The sequence below is a fragment of the Tuber melanosporum genome (genome assembly GCF_000151645.1).
Source record: "Tuber melanosporum whole genome shotgun sequence assembly, scaffold_44, strain Mel28".
NCBI lineage: Eukaryota > Fungi > Ascomycota > Pezizomycetes > Pezizales > Tuberaceae > Tuber > Tuber melanosporum.
This window is the reverse complement of record NW_003299089.1, coordinates 610,232-626,845: the sequence shown is the minus strand read 5'-3', so window position 1 is coordinate 626,845 and position 16,614 is coordinate 610,232. Positions and strand designations below refer to the sequence as shown.

At 46.9% G+C, this 16,614-nt stretch overlaps 1 protein-coding gene; it reads left to right on the top strand.

Moving 5' to 3' along the window:
• The first annotated feature begins 3,727 nt into the window (after positions 1 to 3,727).
• On the top strand, positions 3,728 to 6,486 carry GSTUM_00008301001 (uncharacterized protein). XM_052355801.1 has 2 exons: positions 3,728 to 4,023; positions 4,095 to 6,486. Exon 2 carries the CDS (start codon positions 5,345 to 5,347, stop codon positions 5,564 to 5,566), a length of 222 nt encoding a protein of 73 aa, XP_052211766.1. The 5' UTR covers positions 3,728 to 4,023; positions 4,095 to 5,344; the 3' UTR covers positions 5,567 to 6,486.
• Positions 6,487 to 16,614: the final 10,128 nt, after the last annotated feature.

Below are 16,614 nucleotides of genomic sequence, written 5' to 3'. Positions count from 1 at the left end.
GCTTAGTAAGGCCTCCCCAGAAAATGAGCTGTCCGCTCCTAACTTAGGGTGACTTCTGGGTATCGGATCCCGGTATTCTTAACAAACTTGCATTTTAGAAGTGATAGCATAAAAGGTTAATTTAACATTAACAATATAGGATTATGAGTATCTAAGATGCTTGGATTAGTTACTCAAGGGTGATAACTAGAGAAGGGAATTTATACAAGTAAGCAGATAGTTTACCAATACTCAAAATGAATCCTACTCAACTTATAAAAAGCCAATATTGTTCAGAATAATCTATTTTAGGAGTAGATTATAGAAGATGTCGTGATTGAACACTACTTGAGAGTAGGTTTGCCAAAGGCAGTTTCTAACAAGACCTGACCCTGTTTGAGTTAAATGGCACTATCTTGGTCTATCCGGTAGGTATTATGGAGATGTTTGATCATATTCTTTGTTGATAAATCGGAAATGGTTACAGCAGTTCACCTATTCGGACATAATATACTCAAACCTATTATTATATAAAAATTATAAAACAGCGTGATATAAGAATGTAGCTGAAAGTAGACTTATAGTGAGTACAATGCCAACAGGTTCAACCATTAAGAGTAGTATATTCCTGTTAGGAATACTAGAATCCAATACCTAGAAACCACCCTAAGTAGGGTAATCCCACTCAGAATCGGAATCTCTGGTTTCCAACACCCCCCTCTGGCCCCCTTACAGGGTTTGCACATCATTATACATATCAATCTCAATTGTATCCTGTGACTATAATGCCACGAAATTGAAGGTGTCAGAATAATATCATATACATCGCTGCCATCTGTCTAACTGTATCCTGTTCATGGAATATCTGAGAGGGGACCTTCGGCTAGGTCTGGGAAGTGGAACGGAGTGAATCTGTCAACTACTCAGAGAGATACTAGGCTTCAAAATGTGATGTTTTTGGCATGTGGGGGGGCCATAAGTAATGTGACATTTTTGCACAATGAGATAGTATCGAATGATAAAGGATCTCAACAAGAGACCAATACATTTGCACCCACTTTACAATAACCAGAAGAGTCTAGAACTCCAAGGGACACTACCTTAGAAGTCAATGCACTTCCCCGAGTGTTACAATCAGGTTTCAAAACATGCGTAGCTGCAGGAATAATTTCCAATAGTAGGATAGTGATTGAAATCCTGTTGCTCAGAGCAATCAAGGGTTTCCTACTGAGCGATTATCTATCAACCTAGTGGAATAGCCTCCCGCAAATTAGTAGGAAGTCCTCTGGAAGAAATCTATGAGTTGGATAAGGAGTTATGAAAGTTTGAAGTCAGCCAACCTAGGAAGATTGCAAATACGACTACCTCCGCAGATTCAACCTGCAAATGAAACTGATCATTTCATTAATGACAGAGACAATTGAGTCCAACTCAGTTTGACTTGAGAACTAGGCCATAAGTCTAAAGACTCTGAAAATCGGAGAATTACTATTGGGAATAGCATGATTTCCAGTTAACTCTAATGCAATTACCGAAGAGAGTCGGTGATTTTCAGGGTCTCCAGGTGTTCGCACTTTTACAGAATACCCGATGTTGCAAGTTATAATTAGAGAGATATATCGTTGTATAATAAATAGATGTAGTCTGCCAACTCTCAGACACAGAATATAAATATCGCAGTGCCTACTAAGCTTTAGACATAATCAAGCAATAGAGAAGAGACCTTAATAATATAATATTGTTTTTATGATTCTATTCTACTTTACCAATTTTACTTCGCTCTTAGTAGTCATAAACAAAACGAGTGTATTCGAGCCTTCCTAGACAATCTCCATCTACAGAAATAAATCTTGGTTGGCCTAGACAACTCTGAAGTTTATCGGGTTGTCTCTACCTAACAATTCTGCTCCATTTCCAGATTTGTAAACCCAGCTTTTCCTTATCCTCTGTCACTTATTGAACACCTGGTTACTTGCGCCACTGCTTCTTTCATAGACAACATTTTGGCTTTGAAGACTCAGAATGAGAAGTCCACTAGGTGCACTACTTAGAGCACTTTGACTTTCTGTCCCTTGGCTACGGTTATCTGAGATATCGAAAGGCAGTAGGTAGCTAGAATCAAGTGGAGGTTCAATTGTGTAATCCCATATCGTGTCTTGGGAGGAAGAGATCTGACTGCTGGAGTTACAATTTGCACCACTAGGTGGAAGAGTTGGTTCGGAAGTTATGGTTGAATTAAGAGGTAAATGAATTAAAGAGAATCGTAATACGTCGTGGAGCACTTGGCCGTACGGAAGTTGTCAATGATATCAAAAAATGTTTTGAGGTCCTCAGGCTAGTATTGCAATAGCTACTTATATATTTCTTCTACACTCCTATATGAGTACTTGTGGATACATTAGTTCATATTGATATTTCAATGTGTTCATATATCCTGCCAACAGAAATCTTTTCTAGTCGCACCATTGCAATTCTGATATACTCACATAGTAGTCAACTATAGTCCCCTCCCGTCCTTGCCCCTAATCTGTTCAATAATCTCAATTCCAATTTCATTTGCTAGATTTCCACCAATCTCCGGCGATGTCCACAGACACCCACAGATCCCCACAGATCCCCACAGATACCCACCGTCCTTGGCAGGGATCTGCAGTCCACTACCGTCCCCTATCGTCCTTGTATTAGGACGGCACAATAGTGTCTCACCTTGTCGGGCCCGTCGTCCTCGCTCAAACCTGCAGTCCTAGAGCCACCCAGGACGAGGACGGCGCTAAAATCGTCGTCCCGTCCGGTCCAGTCTTCTTGGCAGTTTCCCTGCGGGGCCGCCGGGGCTCCCAAACCGTTACGAACACTGCCGAAATCTCTCTTCGACAGTCTGAAGCTGAAGCTATCCCCATGGCTTCCTCCTCCTCCTCATCTTCGGAGATTAGCAAGAGCTGTCTTCGGGAGTATGCATGATCGAAAGCGAATTTTGGAAGTTACTTGAAGCACCCTGGAGTCATAGCAAGGGCTACTCTTTCAGAAGGCTCCTTTTCGGATGTCTGGGGTTGGTTAGGCTATGCTTGAGAATAGATTTCTTTTTTTTTTTCAGGAAATATTTATAGAATGGGGGAGGTGGCGGGAGGTGGTAGTTAAGGTGCTGAAGGGTTTGGGCAGTGGCGGGGTTGAGTCTGGGCTTGTTAGTCTTTCTCGGAAGGGGGGGTGGGTAAGAAGCAGCATACTGAATAGCAATCGACTGATGGCGCTTTCGAAGGCTTGGAACAAACCAGACACATATCTTGCTTAGGTCGCGAATTTGAAGAGGAGGCTATCTCACACTTTTTTAACAACACAGCGAGAGCAGGGGCTGGAGGAATTCATGATAGGCTCTTCTCCAGCACTGTCTCCATCGAGGGAGCCCCGGGAAGTCTATGGTCGCCTACTATACTGAGAAGTGTTATATCCCTGGTAAGCATACCTCGCCTGAGCCCCAGACGGATCAGTAATTATATCTGCCCTTGGGAGCCTATCACCACTGCCTGCCCTCACAGACGCAACACCTCTCATCCAATACTAACGTACACATCAACAACACTTTCTCAGCCCTCACCCCCGAGACCAGCACAATCCTGCGCTCCCTGAAGAGGCTCTCCCGCCAGCATGCGCCAATCTACACCTCCATATAGTCCGGGAATTCGCCACGATCGAGCGCTCTCAGACTACCTTGTGAACGCGTGCTCGTGGCATGAGCAAGGCATCTCCACTAAGCAAACCACTTGCCTCTACGAACCCTAAATTACTCGAGCACGAAGGACCTCACATCCCAGATCGGTGAATGTGTAAGGGAGAGTGGGAAATATCGGCAAATGGATTTCATGAGGAGGGGGCAGAGGAGATGCGTGGGAATGATAGAACTATGATGATGCCGCACTCAGGGTTTGAATTCCTTTACAGAGAGCGTAGCAGCGACAGACTAGTCGCATCTCTCCTCGGGTCAAAGCAGCTAAAGACCGGGCCAGCATTGGTTTTGGGAATTAGTGGCCGCCGAGGTCATTTGCTGTAGTGGTGCGTGTGTTCATGGCACTCTGGTGGGCCAACTTCCGGCTCATCTAGTATTACATGCTGACTTTCTCTAGTTTCTCACAGGAGGTGGATCTACAAGTGAGGTTTTTGGACTACGCTATCTCGGAACTCACAAGGTTTTTGCTCCAATAGCTAATATTGGCGGCCCATCCCAAACGATTTTTCGCAAAGAAACAACTGGAGATATCGTAGGCTTGCACTGTTTATTGGACAATGAGGATCAAAAGTTCCTATAGTTGGGACTCGTTCTACTTATTAATAATGATAGAATCTACGAAACTAAGCTTCCCCACCCTATTCCTTTTATCGACCTTGATTCTAAAGTGCAGGTGTGGGATGATGCCCCGCCACCGAAAGAATGGTCAATAGCCTCTCGCCCAGGAGAAATGGGTATTTTCACCCGTGATTTTGCTCCTGCACACTTCGATGGCTGGATGGCGGCCAATTCACTCTGCAGGGTCACAATATACGGCAGGATGAAAGAAGTGCGGTTTTCTTTTACGGAAAGAAAGGATCGATTCCTCGGATATGGGCAGGACGTCAGCGGCGGGGTTTATGCTCAAGAAATCGATTATGAGAATGGCGAACGAGCGACAGGGATTGTGGTTGTTCGGGAAGACCCTATCTGTTCTAGTCCAGGAGAGAACCGAGGTTATCGGGATTCTATAGAGAGCACATCCACGAATGGGGATCAGCGGCAGTTTTTGGATCGAATTTACGTATGTTATTCGTTAATGGGTCCGGTGGGGATGCCTAAAGACTAATATTTTATAGCTTCTGACGAACCGAAACGAGGGGGAGCTTCCTCTCCCTATCAAGTATTGTGTTTCCTTACCATAACTTGTGGCGATAAAGTTCGATTTTAGTTACCATCAGCTCATCACATGGGCCCCTATCTACGCCCTGGACTCTACTGTACCCGCTTCCAAAAAGCTCATCTCCAAAATGCTTCAGTTTCCGTGCAAATAGCGCCTGGATGATATAACTGCGTCAAGGTTAAAGGGCCTGAAAAGATCAGAATATCGGGTCCCGCTGGGCAGCGGATCGAGCAGGTGAATGTGGCGTTTCACACGCTTGACCAGCAAGACAGAGTGGTGGGATTGTCTTGTTAAAGAATTTCAGCCGGCTCAAGAAAATATCCACGACCTCAGTCTTGTCCTAAGGCGACACCCTACGTTCACTTCTTATTGAGCTCGACCGGTGGGGGTAGAGGAGGCTTCTCTGCCTCCTTAACTTTTTTTCATTCTACCCACCGTATACCTATTAGGTGATTGATTTTTGATCCACATAATGTACCAAGTAGATGTATTTTATTGGAGGTGCTGTGGTACCTTGCCATTTTCATACCTTGGATGAGAATCCGCTTTCACTTTATTTTCTTCCACACTGTTTTAGGAATGGCGGAGCGATGGGCGCGAAATTATGGGTACAGGATCGGTTGCTGATGGCAGATATTCTTGTGGAGCTGAGAGGAATTGCCGTAGTATTGAAGTGGAATGCTGCCCGGGTGTGGGGGCACGAGTAGATCTTCATGTAATTCCCTCAGATAAAGATTTTAAGCTATTGAGGCAGAGATCAGAAGGACTACGGTACTGTACAGGTAGTAGACCAGGTAAGCGCTCAGCGAGGCAGCTCATATTCGCCAAGCCTCGCTTCTGAGCACTGGTGCCTGAAATGCTTACGTATATATAGAATAATACCCTCTTCCTCCACCTGCCTCTATCCTCTCCCTATTCTCCTCGCTGTCCTCCCAATTTTCTCGCTCCCCTTCTGGCGATTGAGTTTCCTTCGCATGTTGACACCCGGTCCTTCAACTGGGCCAATACGATTCAAGACATTTTAAGTGAGTGGCTTTCAGAAACCTATTAGATTAACCATCTCGGTTCGTTTCTGTTTCTCTTTTTTTATCATTTCGGAGTCTGAGACGTAACTCCCGTTGCTACCGGTATTTCTGTCTATCCAATTATGCGGTCGAATGGGCTGCATCTAAATTCAGGCTACCGGGAACCTATTAGTGCGGGGGGGTGGCCATGGTGGCAACTCTCAAAGCCCCCTCTACTATAGGGATTGTGATGTGGGTTTCTATCGATCACATGTTCCCAGGTTATCAAGACCGGTCAAACGAAACATAGGATCCCCTCCGCTGGCACCCTCTATAAAACCACCGCTACCCCCGATTCAATTGAAAACCGAAGGCTCTCCCATCCTGCCAATCTTTATCCCTTGCGATAAAGATCTCCTACTCCCCAAGTTTCCTCAGAACCTTGAGAGCCATGGAACCGACCGTTGCAATCCGAGATCTTGATTTGAAGAACTCCGGGAAACGTCAGAAGGCGACATGCATTTTCAAAATGTTTCAGATAAAGAGCTACACAATTGGATTAGTGAAAATCCGGAACTGGTTGAACACAAGGACTTCCGATATGAGTACAACTTCCTCTCACATCAATTAATAATAAAATGTATGCCTACTCCGACGCAAGACTCATTGCAGTACTTCTTTACGCACACTGTTATTGGAACATTTTTCGAAAAGGTTGGCATATTAAAAGCTCAAAAGTTAGTCACTACAGGTGCAGGCACTTGTAAGTAATGCCAGTGGATGAATTATTTATGGAATTTAACTAATAATGTTTAGCTTTTAATGGGTTTGAAGGGGATTTGTGTGGGAGAAACTCCCTGATGCCTTCGTTCAATTAGAAGGCTCAGACTTTCCGGTTGTGGTATGCGAGGCTGGGTGGGCGGAGAAACTGGAGGATTTAAAAACCGATACAGACAAAAATTGTTATCGTGACCTGCTTTACCGAAACTCATCCAAAGAGCGAGATGGACCCAACCAGCGAGACAGACCCAACAAGCGAGACAGACCCAACCAGTGAGATAGACCCAACCAGCGAGGTATCAGAAGACGCGACAGGAACTGGGAGGGAGCAGACGGCGGAGCAAGCAGTGTTCCCAAGCGTCCAGTCCGTCCGTCCTTGGCTTCGGACAGGATGGACGCCAGTTCCCGGAACCTGCCCTGGATGGACGCCCGTCCTGGGGTCCCTCCTAAGCTCTGCCCGGGACGCCCGACCGGGCCCCGCAGGTATCTCGCTTATATGATTTATTCCGAATATGGTAAGTTTTCAACAATAAGATTTACGGATCCTTTGCTATTTACCATGCCAGTAATGTGATAACCATTGGGCCAAATTTGTCAAAAGAAAGCTTCTTGGAGTAATAACAAAGGGAGAGCTTGGAATAGGATGATTCTGGTACATCAGGTTACTTAGATTCTTTCGTAAAATCTACGATTATTTACTCATCGTTTCTGTGTTGAAACCAAAACATTCTGCTCCTTTCCTTTGTAAATACATCTCCAGCGTGAAACAACCGCTAATATTACGAGATATCCATCAATTAGGGAATAGTGTGCGAAATACCGAAGGAACTCCATGGAGGACCCACAACCCGGCAGTCGACCATGGGGCCCTGCGGGTGGGGACCGTGCCCTACAGATGACAACCGGGCCCTGCAGATGATCGCCAGCTCCTGCGGATGACAGCCGGGCCCTGCGATTGAAGGTCAGGCCCTGTAGATGACGCCTTCGGATGCCGGCCGGAAGATCCCATTTGGACTAAGACTGCCGGGCCCGGGCGTCACCGCCCAGGGCGGCGGTCTTCAGGAAGGAGGGACGGCGTACACTGCCATCCTTACCCATCTTGCCCGGGACGGCTGGGAACACTGGGAGCGAGCACTTATAAAAAGCATAAATGAGTCGACAAGGCTTCATGATCTCGCCAACCAATTACTTGACCTGAATAAGCACGAGGAGCTGGCAACACCCTTAATTGGGAAGCTACAAGCATCACTGTATGTCTATTGCGCCAACGAGGACCACAAGGACATCACCGAAGTATTTAGTGCGGCAATTCTAGCCCCTCCACCTGCTAATTCCGGGGCGCCACGCCTATTTCAAATCACCATGAAGGACATCTTTGGCGAAGATGTTCCAAAGGATATGAAACCAACCGATCCAATAACGTTTAGCCTACCTGTCCTAGGAAAATTAATTGAAAAATCCCTACCCGGCACGGCACGGTATAGGGCGACTCGACGGGCAAAAAAACTGCTAAAAGCAGCAGGCGTATGGGATCAATGTGATACGTTTGCACAGCGTAAGCGTCGGAGAAAGGGCGGAGCTTGAGGACGAGGCAGGGAAACGCTTTTATTGTGGTTTGAAATCCTGTTCCGCTTAGCTATAGATTTGTTAGACTAGGGTTTAATGTGAATTTACCTGGATGGTCTGGGTTGGGAGATTCGGAATTTTGATGTTTGAGGGAGGCAAAAGTTGGGTTGAAGGAGGGGTGAGCTATGTGCTGTGATAAGTTCAAATAGGTTTGTGGTCACGCAGCTTAAGCGGGTGGGAAGTAAAATGGCTTTCGCGAGGTGCAATGTGAGCGGTGGTATCATGGGAGCATTGTACTCGCGCTGCATTTGTGTCGAAACCGGATGTACTCTCGAGGGTGGGCTAGTACAGCAGAGTAGTCTAGTACTGATGGCTTAATGAACAATGCAAATAAATACAGATTAGTATCCGAGGGCAAGGAATGTGTAATACTATGCAATTATAGCTTTCGGAAATGCTTGAGGATTGGGGCATATGACTTCGACTTCGGGCATGGATTTGTCTTCGGAAAGACGCTGAGGATTCAGTCATATGGCCACGGCTTCGGGTATGGGTTTGTCTTCAGAAATGGACTACGGATTGGGGCATATGGCGTTGGGTTCGAGTGTGTGCTTGGACGTTCGGGAAAGCATTTCCTATGCAGGAATGCGGCTATCGAAACAGAAGCGGAGAGGCTGTAAGGACAGCCGGAAGGAAATCGAAAGGGTTGTAAAAGGGCTTTGTACCCTGATGAAAAAGATGTGGAGGTTATGAGAAGCGGTGATTGTTCTTTCTTTTGTAGGCCTAGGAGTTATGAAGGAAGAATGGGAGACTCAGATGGAGTAGCCCAGTGGCTCATGGAGGGATAGGGTGTTACTGTTGGTGTATACTCCCATTTTTGATGATTTGTTAGTTGAGAGTAGCTATCGTTCATGGTGAGCCTGTGGTTGTGGTTGCTAGTGAAAATACTTTCCCCACGCTTGAGTGTGCGATCATTTTCATTACGAGTTGCTTGGTATTTTGCTTCATCATTCGTCACTCGTGTATTGTATCACTGTTGCTGTTGAAGTTTGACAGTAGCCCACTGCCTGGGTTATCTGGAAGAAGAAAAATATTTGTTTCTCCATGCTAAGCAGGAAGAAACACAAGAATGCCAAGGATGCTTGGAAAGGTGCAGGGTGACACGGGCGTCACAACCTAATGTCCAAGTAAATGGTACGATGGGATACACTACGGTAATGTTGGATTGCTGAGTGGACTGCGGGTACTCGAGTAGTAGGCGAGGAAACTGCATAAAGGTGTGTTTTTCCTGTAAGCAGAAGACCTCTTCGTTAAGCAGTAGATTTATCGTATAAAGAAGGTTATGAGAGACCACACAAGGGTGGAGAGGACCAAGAACGGAATTATCGAGAACCATTGTTCCTTGAGTGCTGCTTTCCTTTTTATCTTTCTCTTGTTTTCCGAGCAGGGTTTTGATCCTACGAAATTTCCTTGTCAACAGCCACGAAAGAACACCAGTCTCAGAAAAGATCCGACGGCACTGTGTTTGATTTAGCTCTTGGGCAGTAGCTGGAGGAGTACCGTAATTTTAAAATATAGATTGTTAGCCGAGATTTATTCAACCCTCGACAAATTTGCCACAGCCAAACCAATACATTGTGATAGCCAATACGAAAGATAGTGAAAGACCCATAAATACAGAGAAGTCAGAAAAAACCCAAAACAATCCTACTTATCCAACCCTTGTACAGTATCTCTCTTCTTGTAAAAGGTCCACTGTCGGAGGCATTTGGTGGAGGCGTCGCTGCCCTTATTGCTTGCCACCGATATATCCTTTACCGGTATCCAACTTGGGGTATCCTTTCCCGAATCCTTCTTGAAGTTGTGTCCTAGAAAGGATATCCACCAAGTTATAGAACAATTTCAATTCTACTCGTGCTAAACTGTTGTTGGCAATAACATTTTATACTCCTTTTCTCCATATGCATATTATATACCAGAGTCCCCACACTCAGTCGAGGGGATAACAAGCGTGTCTTACCCAAAATTCGCCCAATGGAGATAGATACACCAGCTCAGGGACGTACCAGTTCAGATGTACACAGGCAGGCAGGCAGCATCAACAGTGGCTTACCTGGGCGGCGTTCCGCTGCATCGTGAGACCTGCGAGGACTCCTCCGGTTGAGCTCGGCTGCAAACGACATGCAGATGTTCCGCTGATCCGTGTAGACTTAGGCTCAAGTTCGGAAGGGTTATGAAGCGCATTCCGGACCACCAAATTTCTTGCTGCCCCTGAAGCAATGGATGAAAATGGCTAAAGTAAAACAGAATTGGTCACTCACTACTAGCTGCCTATTGGTGTTGGTGAACACTCTCTCTTCTCTCACAATTCACTGATGTCGTGTGCCCCTTTTTTTTTTTTGCATGCCTTGTCCGGCTTTGGACTACCGCCATTCCGGGAATGGGGAATTTGTAGCTGCGGTGTTCGATAGTACTTTGAGTTCTTTTATCAATAACGAGTCATATATGTGCCGCTAGGACCAAGCTGTTACCAAACCTTGACTCCTTGCGACTTGTTTGAGCCTGAGAGTGCTGTGCTATGCGCTACTGCTTTAATGCTCGCCACGAGTGAGACTTTGTGAGACCACACCATTACTTGTCATACCTCTAGCTATCAGGTCACGTCCTTCAAAAGCATACCACCACCCATACCCATTGAGAATTCAATTCAATTCAATTTAGCTATTGAAATTCAGTCCATAACACCCCATTCCAGACTCCATCCTTCGGTAAGATAAGCTAGCACGCATGATTCAAAGTCACAACCTCCGGATATGTTAACGCTACAGTACTATACAGAAATCAACTGAGTGAAAAAGAGACAGAAAAATTCAAACATAATTACTGGGCGAAAGGTATCCTGCTGTCTCGTGCCGCACTATGTATAGAAAACAGAGCTAGTGAATACAATGGATATATCCAAGGGAAAAGGGGAGAATCAGAAAAGTGAAATAATTGTGAGAGGGACGCGCGCTACACCTATCTGTCCATCATTTCGGGACTGACTAGCTATAGAGAAAGAATGAGGAAGGAAAAATATTTTTATCGTTTTTTAGAAAAGGGAAAGAGAGAGAGGGGGGATAAAATCAGACTACGGTGTACTGTTTCTATCGCCGTGAGACGCAAATGTATTTTTTCTGGCCAAGTTTTCTCCCCTCTAGGGAATGCATCCATCTAACAAGTGTGCGGGGCCAATCATCTAAGGGTGAGTGAGGCCCGATCCGACAACACGATGGTACTCCATCTGCCTCACCCTCCTCAAGAAGGGGAAGCGGTGCCTATTTCGGTGAACCTCAATTTGATCTTGGTCCGGCATCTGGCGCTAAAGGCTCTGTGGAAGTCTAGCTCTCAAGCCACCATGATACATATAATCGATATCGGCTGCCGTGGTATTGGTGGGGGCGATAGGTGGGGCGGCGGGGGAGCTCTCGACCTGGGTACGAAGGTCAGATCCAGAGGCTGGGCTGGCAGGGGCTGCGGGAGAGGCCCTGGTGGGGATAGTCGTGATTGGCATGGGGCGGGTAGCTCGTGCGGAGTTGACTCTATACGGGTCGTGGGTGAGGCGGTTGGGTGGATCTGTGGTTTCAATACCACCGAGGTCTTCAGGTGATGCCTGGGTTGAGCCTAAAAGGAATTGTCAACTATGAGTTTTATGAGAGGCTGATATAGGGGTTGTTGATGATAGATAGATACTCACAATGAAATTCGCAGAGAGGGAAATACGACCCACAAGACTGCTAGAATTTTCCGCCATACTATTAATCATGGCGTCGGCGGCACTCGCCAACCCATCCGCCACGGCAATGGAAGGGCGAAAAAGAGGGGTAGCTCCGATGTGCTCATCTCCGTTAGCAGAACTTTCGATCCCCCCCCCGCCTACCGCATCCACCCATTGCGCGGTAGAGGTCTGCAAGGTCCTCGTCATGGAAAGATTGATCCATCATGTGGATGACGACAGGAAAGTTGAGGTGACTAGCGTGTACTCCTAGCTTCCCGCAGAAGCAGCAGGATTTTGCGGCACATCAGATGCAGGTTGCCACACCCTGCGTGTCGATACGAGCTTGCGGGATGAAGGATCTGCATTCGTAGATTGGTCAGTAAAGTGGACGCTCATGGTAGAGCCCTTCGTGATCTGAACGGATGATGACCCTGGTAGGCATGATGAATCTGCTTTTTTAAAAAAAAATTAGGAAATTTAACTGTCATGTGATGGGGTTTTTCAAAGTCGAATTTCTTACACGGGGATAGAGAGTGTGTGGGTGGGCGATGTGAATGTAAATTATGGAAGCGGGGCGAGTATTGGACTTGCTTAACGAGCGAAATGTATGAAGTAGTCAAGGGCGGTAGGGAGGGTCACGACGGTTTCGCTTTCTAGGCCCTTCGGTGCCTGTCGCCTTAGGTTTAAGGTACTTGTTTTTCTATAGGAGGATTGTTCTTTCTTAAGATGTTTCTTGATTTGGGCTTTGATAAACTTTCGCTGTGGGGTTTTTCTATATCCCTTGTCTGTAGAGGTTTTGGTTCGTCTGTACACGGGGAGGTTGCCGGGTGGGACTTGTTTTTCTACCCATTCGTTATTAGTACTTAAGGGTTTTCTGGTCGGTGGCTGGGGGCCTGGTCCGGGGTGGGGGTCTTTTTGGCTTTAGAGCAGGTACTGCGCGGGCCAGTTTTTGTACCACTTAAACAAATCAGGAAATGAGAATAACTGTAACAATCCCCCTTCAGATGTTTTATTTCTTGGCGACAGGGAATGATACTTCTCTTCTTCTGCTTCTTAGACTTGCGATAGCTCTAGGCCTATGCCTACGTTACCGATAGTACAAGACCTTTGTCTTCTATCAGGAACACCTATCATAAGCTTTCTCTAACTCTCCTTCCTGAAAAGTTCTCTTTGGTATAACAATAATAAAGGTCGTGATAATGATAAAGAATGTAAAGGTATTTTATATTCTTTATAGTAATAAGTATGAAAAGTAGGTAGAATTCAATCTAATTGTATTTAAACTAGTAGTGCCAACACTGGCATACGACAAGCTTCCGCCAGCACAGAGATACTGCTAACTGGTATACCACTAATCCTAAGCTAACTAAGTCTACAGCCGCACACCTGCCATTCCTGAGTCATGCCCACACGAGAACTAATTACAAGACCATCAAACAACCCAGTGCCTGCCCTGGTCCAAGTCGGTAGCCCCTCTGGTATGAAGCCAACCAGCACTAAGCGTAGCCGAAGCCAAGCAAAAGACACACCCGACCAGGGTCCTTGTCCAACAAACATAAAATCACTACCCCCTGGTCTGAAAACCGTCCTGCCAAACCTCCACCAGAGTAGAAAACCAACAAACCCACAAACTAAATCTACAGGCGACACAATGGCAGGGAGGAGGCAACCAACATGTCAACCTCTTGCACCCTCATGCCCGGCCGTCGGCCCTATGAATCCACATTGCCAGTTACTTCCGAAGAGCATACTGGTGAGGAGGACCTGTACCCGCTGCCTGTCCTCCAACCAAAACAACACAAACATAGGAAATACATAGAGGTGGTGACAGACCAAGAGGGTCTGTGGGGCCTATCTCCCACCTGTAGTGCCATGCCTCTTCCTGCCAAACCCATAGTCCAATCAAAGAAACCAAACAAACTCTACAAAACCCAGCATGCAAGATCCAAACAAGTCCAACCAGGTGGTGGCAACCCACTATCTGTACAGGTGGCTGTCAGCCAGCAAGTCCATCGGAGAGCCTTACAGCACTCAGTAGCTTCACCTAACAGTCCAGGCTGGACTGGAAACACTTAATTAGACCTCGCCCAACCTGACTCAGGTCCCACCGATGCTCGCAGGTGCCTCTCCCCCACAAATCAGCCCCCCCAAGCCCCACGCACCAGACACCGCAGAGCCCATCCAGCCCCTTCAGCCCCTCAGACAGATCAACCGTACAACAGCTACAGGATAGCCCATACCTAGTCCCGCCAGGCAGCCACTGGTCTTGGCCACACTAACAGAGCTCCATTCTCGGACATCATGTAGCCGAGGGGGGCCTACCAGCTACAGCCACCAGCCACAAAAGAGGTAGCACCAATACCCAAAGGTACCAGTACCAGCTACACCATCCAACCCAGCCGAACCCAAGTCCAACCAAGTTAGGAAGCATTAGGCAGAGCCAGCTGAAGCCAGCCCCACAGGTCTGGCAACAAGCACAGACCGAATAACGGACAAGAGGTGCCCCCAACGGATGCAACAAGAAGGGAGAGGGTGAGTGAACAGAAGTAGAAAAACAGAAGGTAGGCCCTACTTGCAATTGGTGAAGCTGCCAACCACTATCCATAACCAAACCACTCAAACACACAGATAACATGAGTGTCTGGCAGCCAATCGTTGTATACCACTCCAGGCAGTAATGAAAACGACACCAGGGGGTAAGAATTTTCAGGCTCAAAGCCATCCCCACTGATGCAAGGAGGAGACACCTAACTGAACCACTGTAAATACTGGAAGGACAAAAGCTCCAAGAGAATAGTGATAAACAATATCATAAGATTCCGACTGTAGAAACAAAAATGTAACGGGGAGGGGCTGGGCAGGCACCGCCCTGCCACTGGAGGAATGATGCGGCTGGTATGATGAGTTGAACTTGGGAAGGTTATCAGTCTAGCCTAAGGGCGTTTTGTATCGCGAGAACTAAGGACTCCATTAAAACCCAACAACCATGAACTGGCCCAAAGAACGACACTGGTGATCCCCCCAAATACAATATTCTATCTCCTCCAATTGAATGCAAAACCTGCAAGTAGGCTATGGACAGGAGGCCGAAGACATTTTACCAAAAGGGGCTCGCAAGTGAATGTGATGAAGTGCTCGAAGTGACGGCATCGTGAGAAACCATCAGGCAATGAAACGAGAAGCAAACAAGTAATCCGCCACTTAACACCAATAGACCTCAATACCAAGAACTCCAGGAACTACTGAGCAAACTCAGATATCTCCCCCAGAATACAAGGCATCAAGGCCCATCATGGGTGCGAAAGAAACGCTTGGGGCGAAGGAATGGCAAGGATGAGGAAAAGTACTTAGAATTCAATCTAATTTTATTTAAACTCGTACCGCCAACGCTGGCATACGACGAGCCCCCACCGGCATAGGGATTCCACTAACTGGTATACCACTAGTTCCAGGCTAACTAAGTCTATGGCCCCGCACCTACCATTCCCGAGTCATACCTGTACGGAAACTAATTACAAGACCATCTAACAACCCAGCACCCGCCCCAGTCTGTGTCTCTAGCCTCTCTGGTATGAAGCCAACCAGCACTAAGTGTAGCTGAAGCTGAGTAAAAGACCGACCAAAGCAGGTTCCTCGTCCAATAAACATAAACCACTACCACCCGGTCTGAAAACCGTCCCACAAAAACCTCCATCACAGTAGAAGACCAGCAAAACTCAAACTCAACCTACAGGCGATATAATAGCAGGTAGGAGGCAACCACTATGTCAACCACTTGTGCCTGCATGCTAGGCCGTCGACCCTATGAACTCACTTTGCCAGTTGCCTCTGAAGAGCATACAGGTGAGGACGACCTGTACCCACTGCCTGTCTCTCAAAACAAAAACATTGTAAACGTAAGAAATATATAGAGATAGTCACTGACCAAGAAGGTCAGCTGAGCCTATCTCATACCTGTGGTACAATGCCTCCTCTTGCCAAACCCATAGCGAAACTAAAAAAACCAAACAAACCCCACAAATCCCAGCCTGCAAGACCCAAACAAGTCCAACCAGGTGGTTGCAACCCCTATCTGCACAGGTGGCCATCAGCCAGCTGGTCCATCGGGGAGCTTGACAGCACTTAGCAGCTTCGTCCAATTGACCAAGACCGGCCAGAAACACTTAATTAGACCTTACCCAACCTGATGCAAGCCTGACTGGTGCTTGCAGGTGCCTCTCCTACCCCAATCATCCCCCCCTAATCCCCACATGATAGATGCCACAGAGTCCATCCAGCCCCCCAGCCCCTCAGACAGATCAATCATGCTATAGCCACAGGACAGCCCATACCTAGCCCAATCTGGCAGCCACTGGTCTTGGTTACACTAATAGAGCCCTATCTCCCAGCACCTTGTAGCCGAGGGGGAGCTACCAGCCACAGCCGGGAGCTACAAAGAAGGTAGCACGAATACCCGAAGGTACCGGTACCAGCTACAGCATCTAACCCAGTTGAACCGAAGTCCAACAAAGCTGGGAAAGAGTTGGTAAAACCAACTGAAGCTAGCCCTACAAGTCCGGCAATAAGCACAGACCAAATGATGGGCAAGAGGTACTCCCTACTGACGTGACATGATGGGGGAGGGCATGAGAACAGGAGCAGACAAATA

Excerpts from the sequence above, each read along its gene's own strand:
- GSTUM_00008301001 (XM_052355801.1), top strand. The coding sequence starts at position 5,345 with ATGTATTTTATTGGAGGTGCTGTGGTACCTTGCCATTTTCATACCTTG.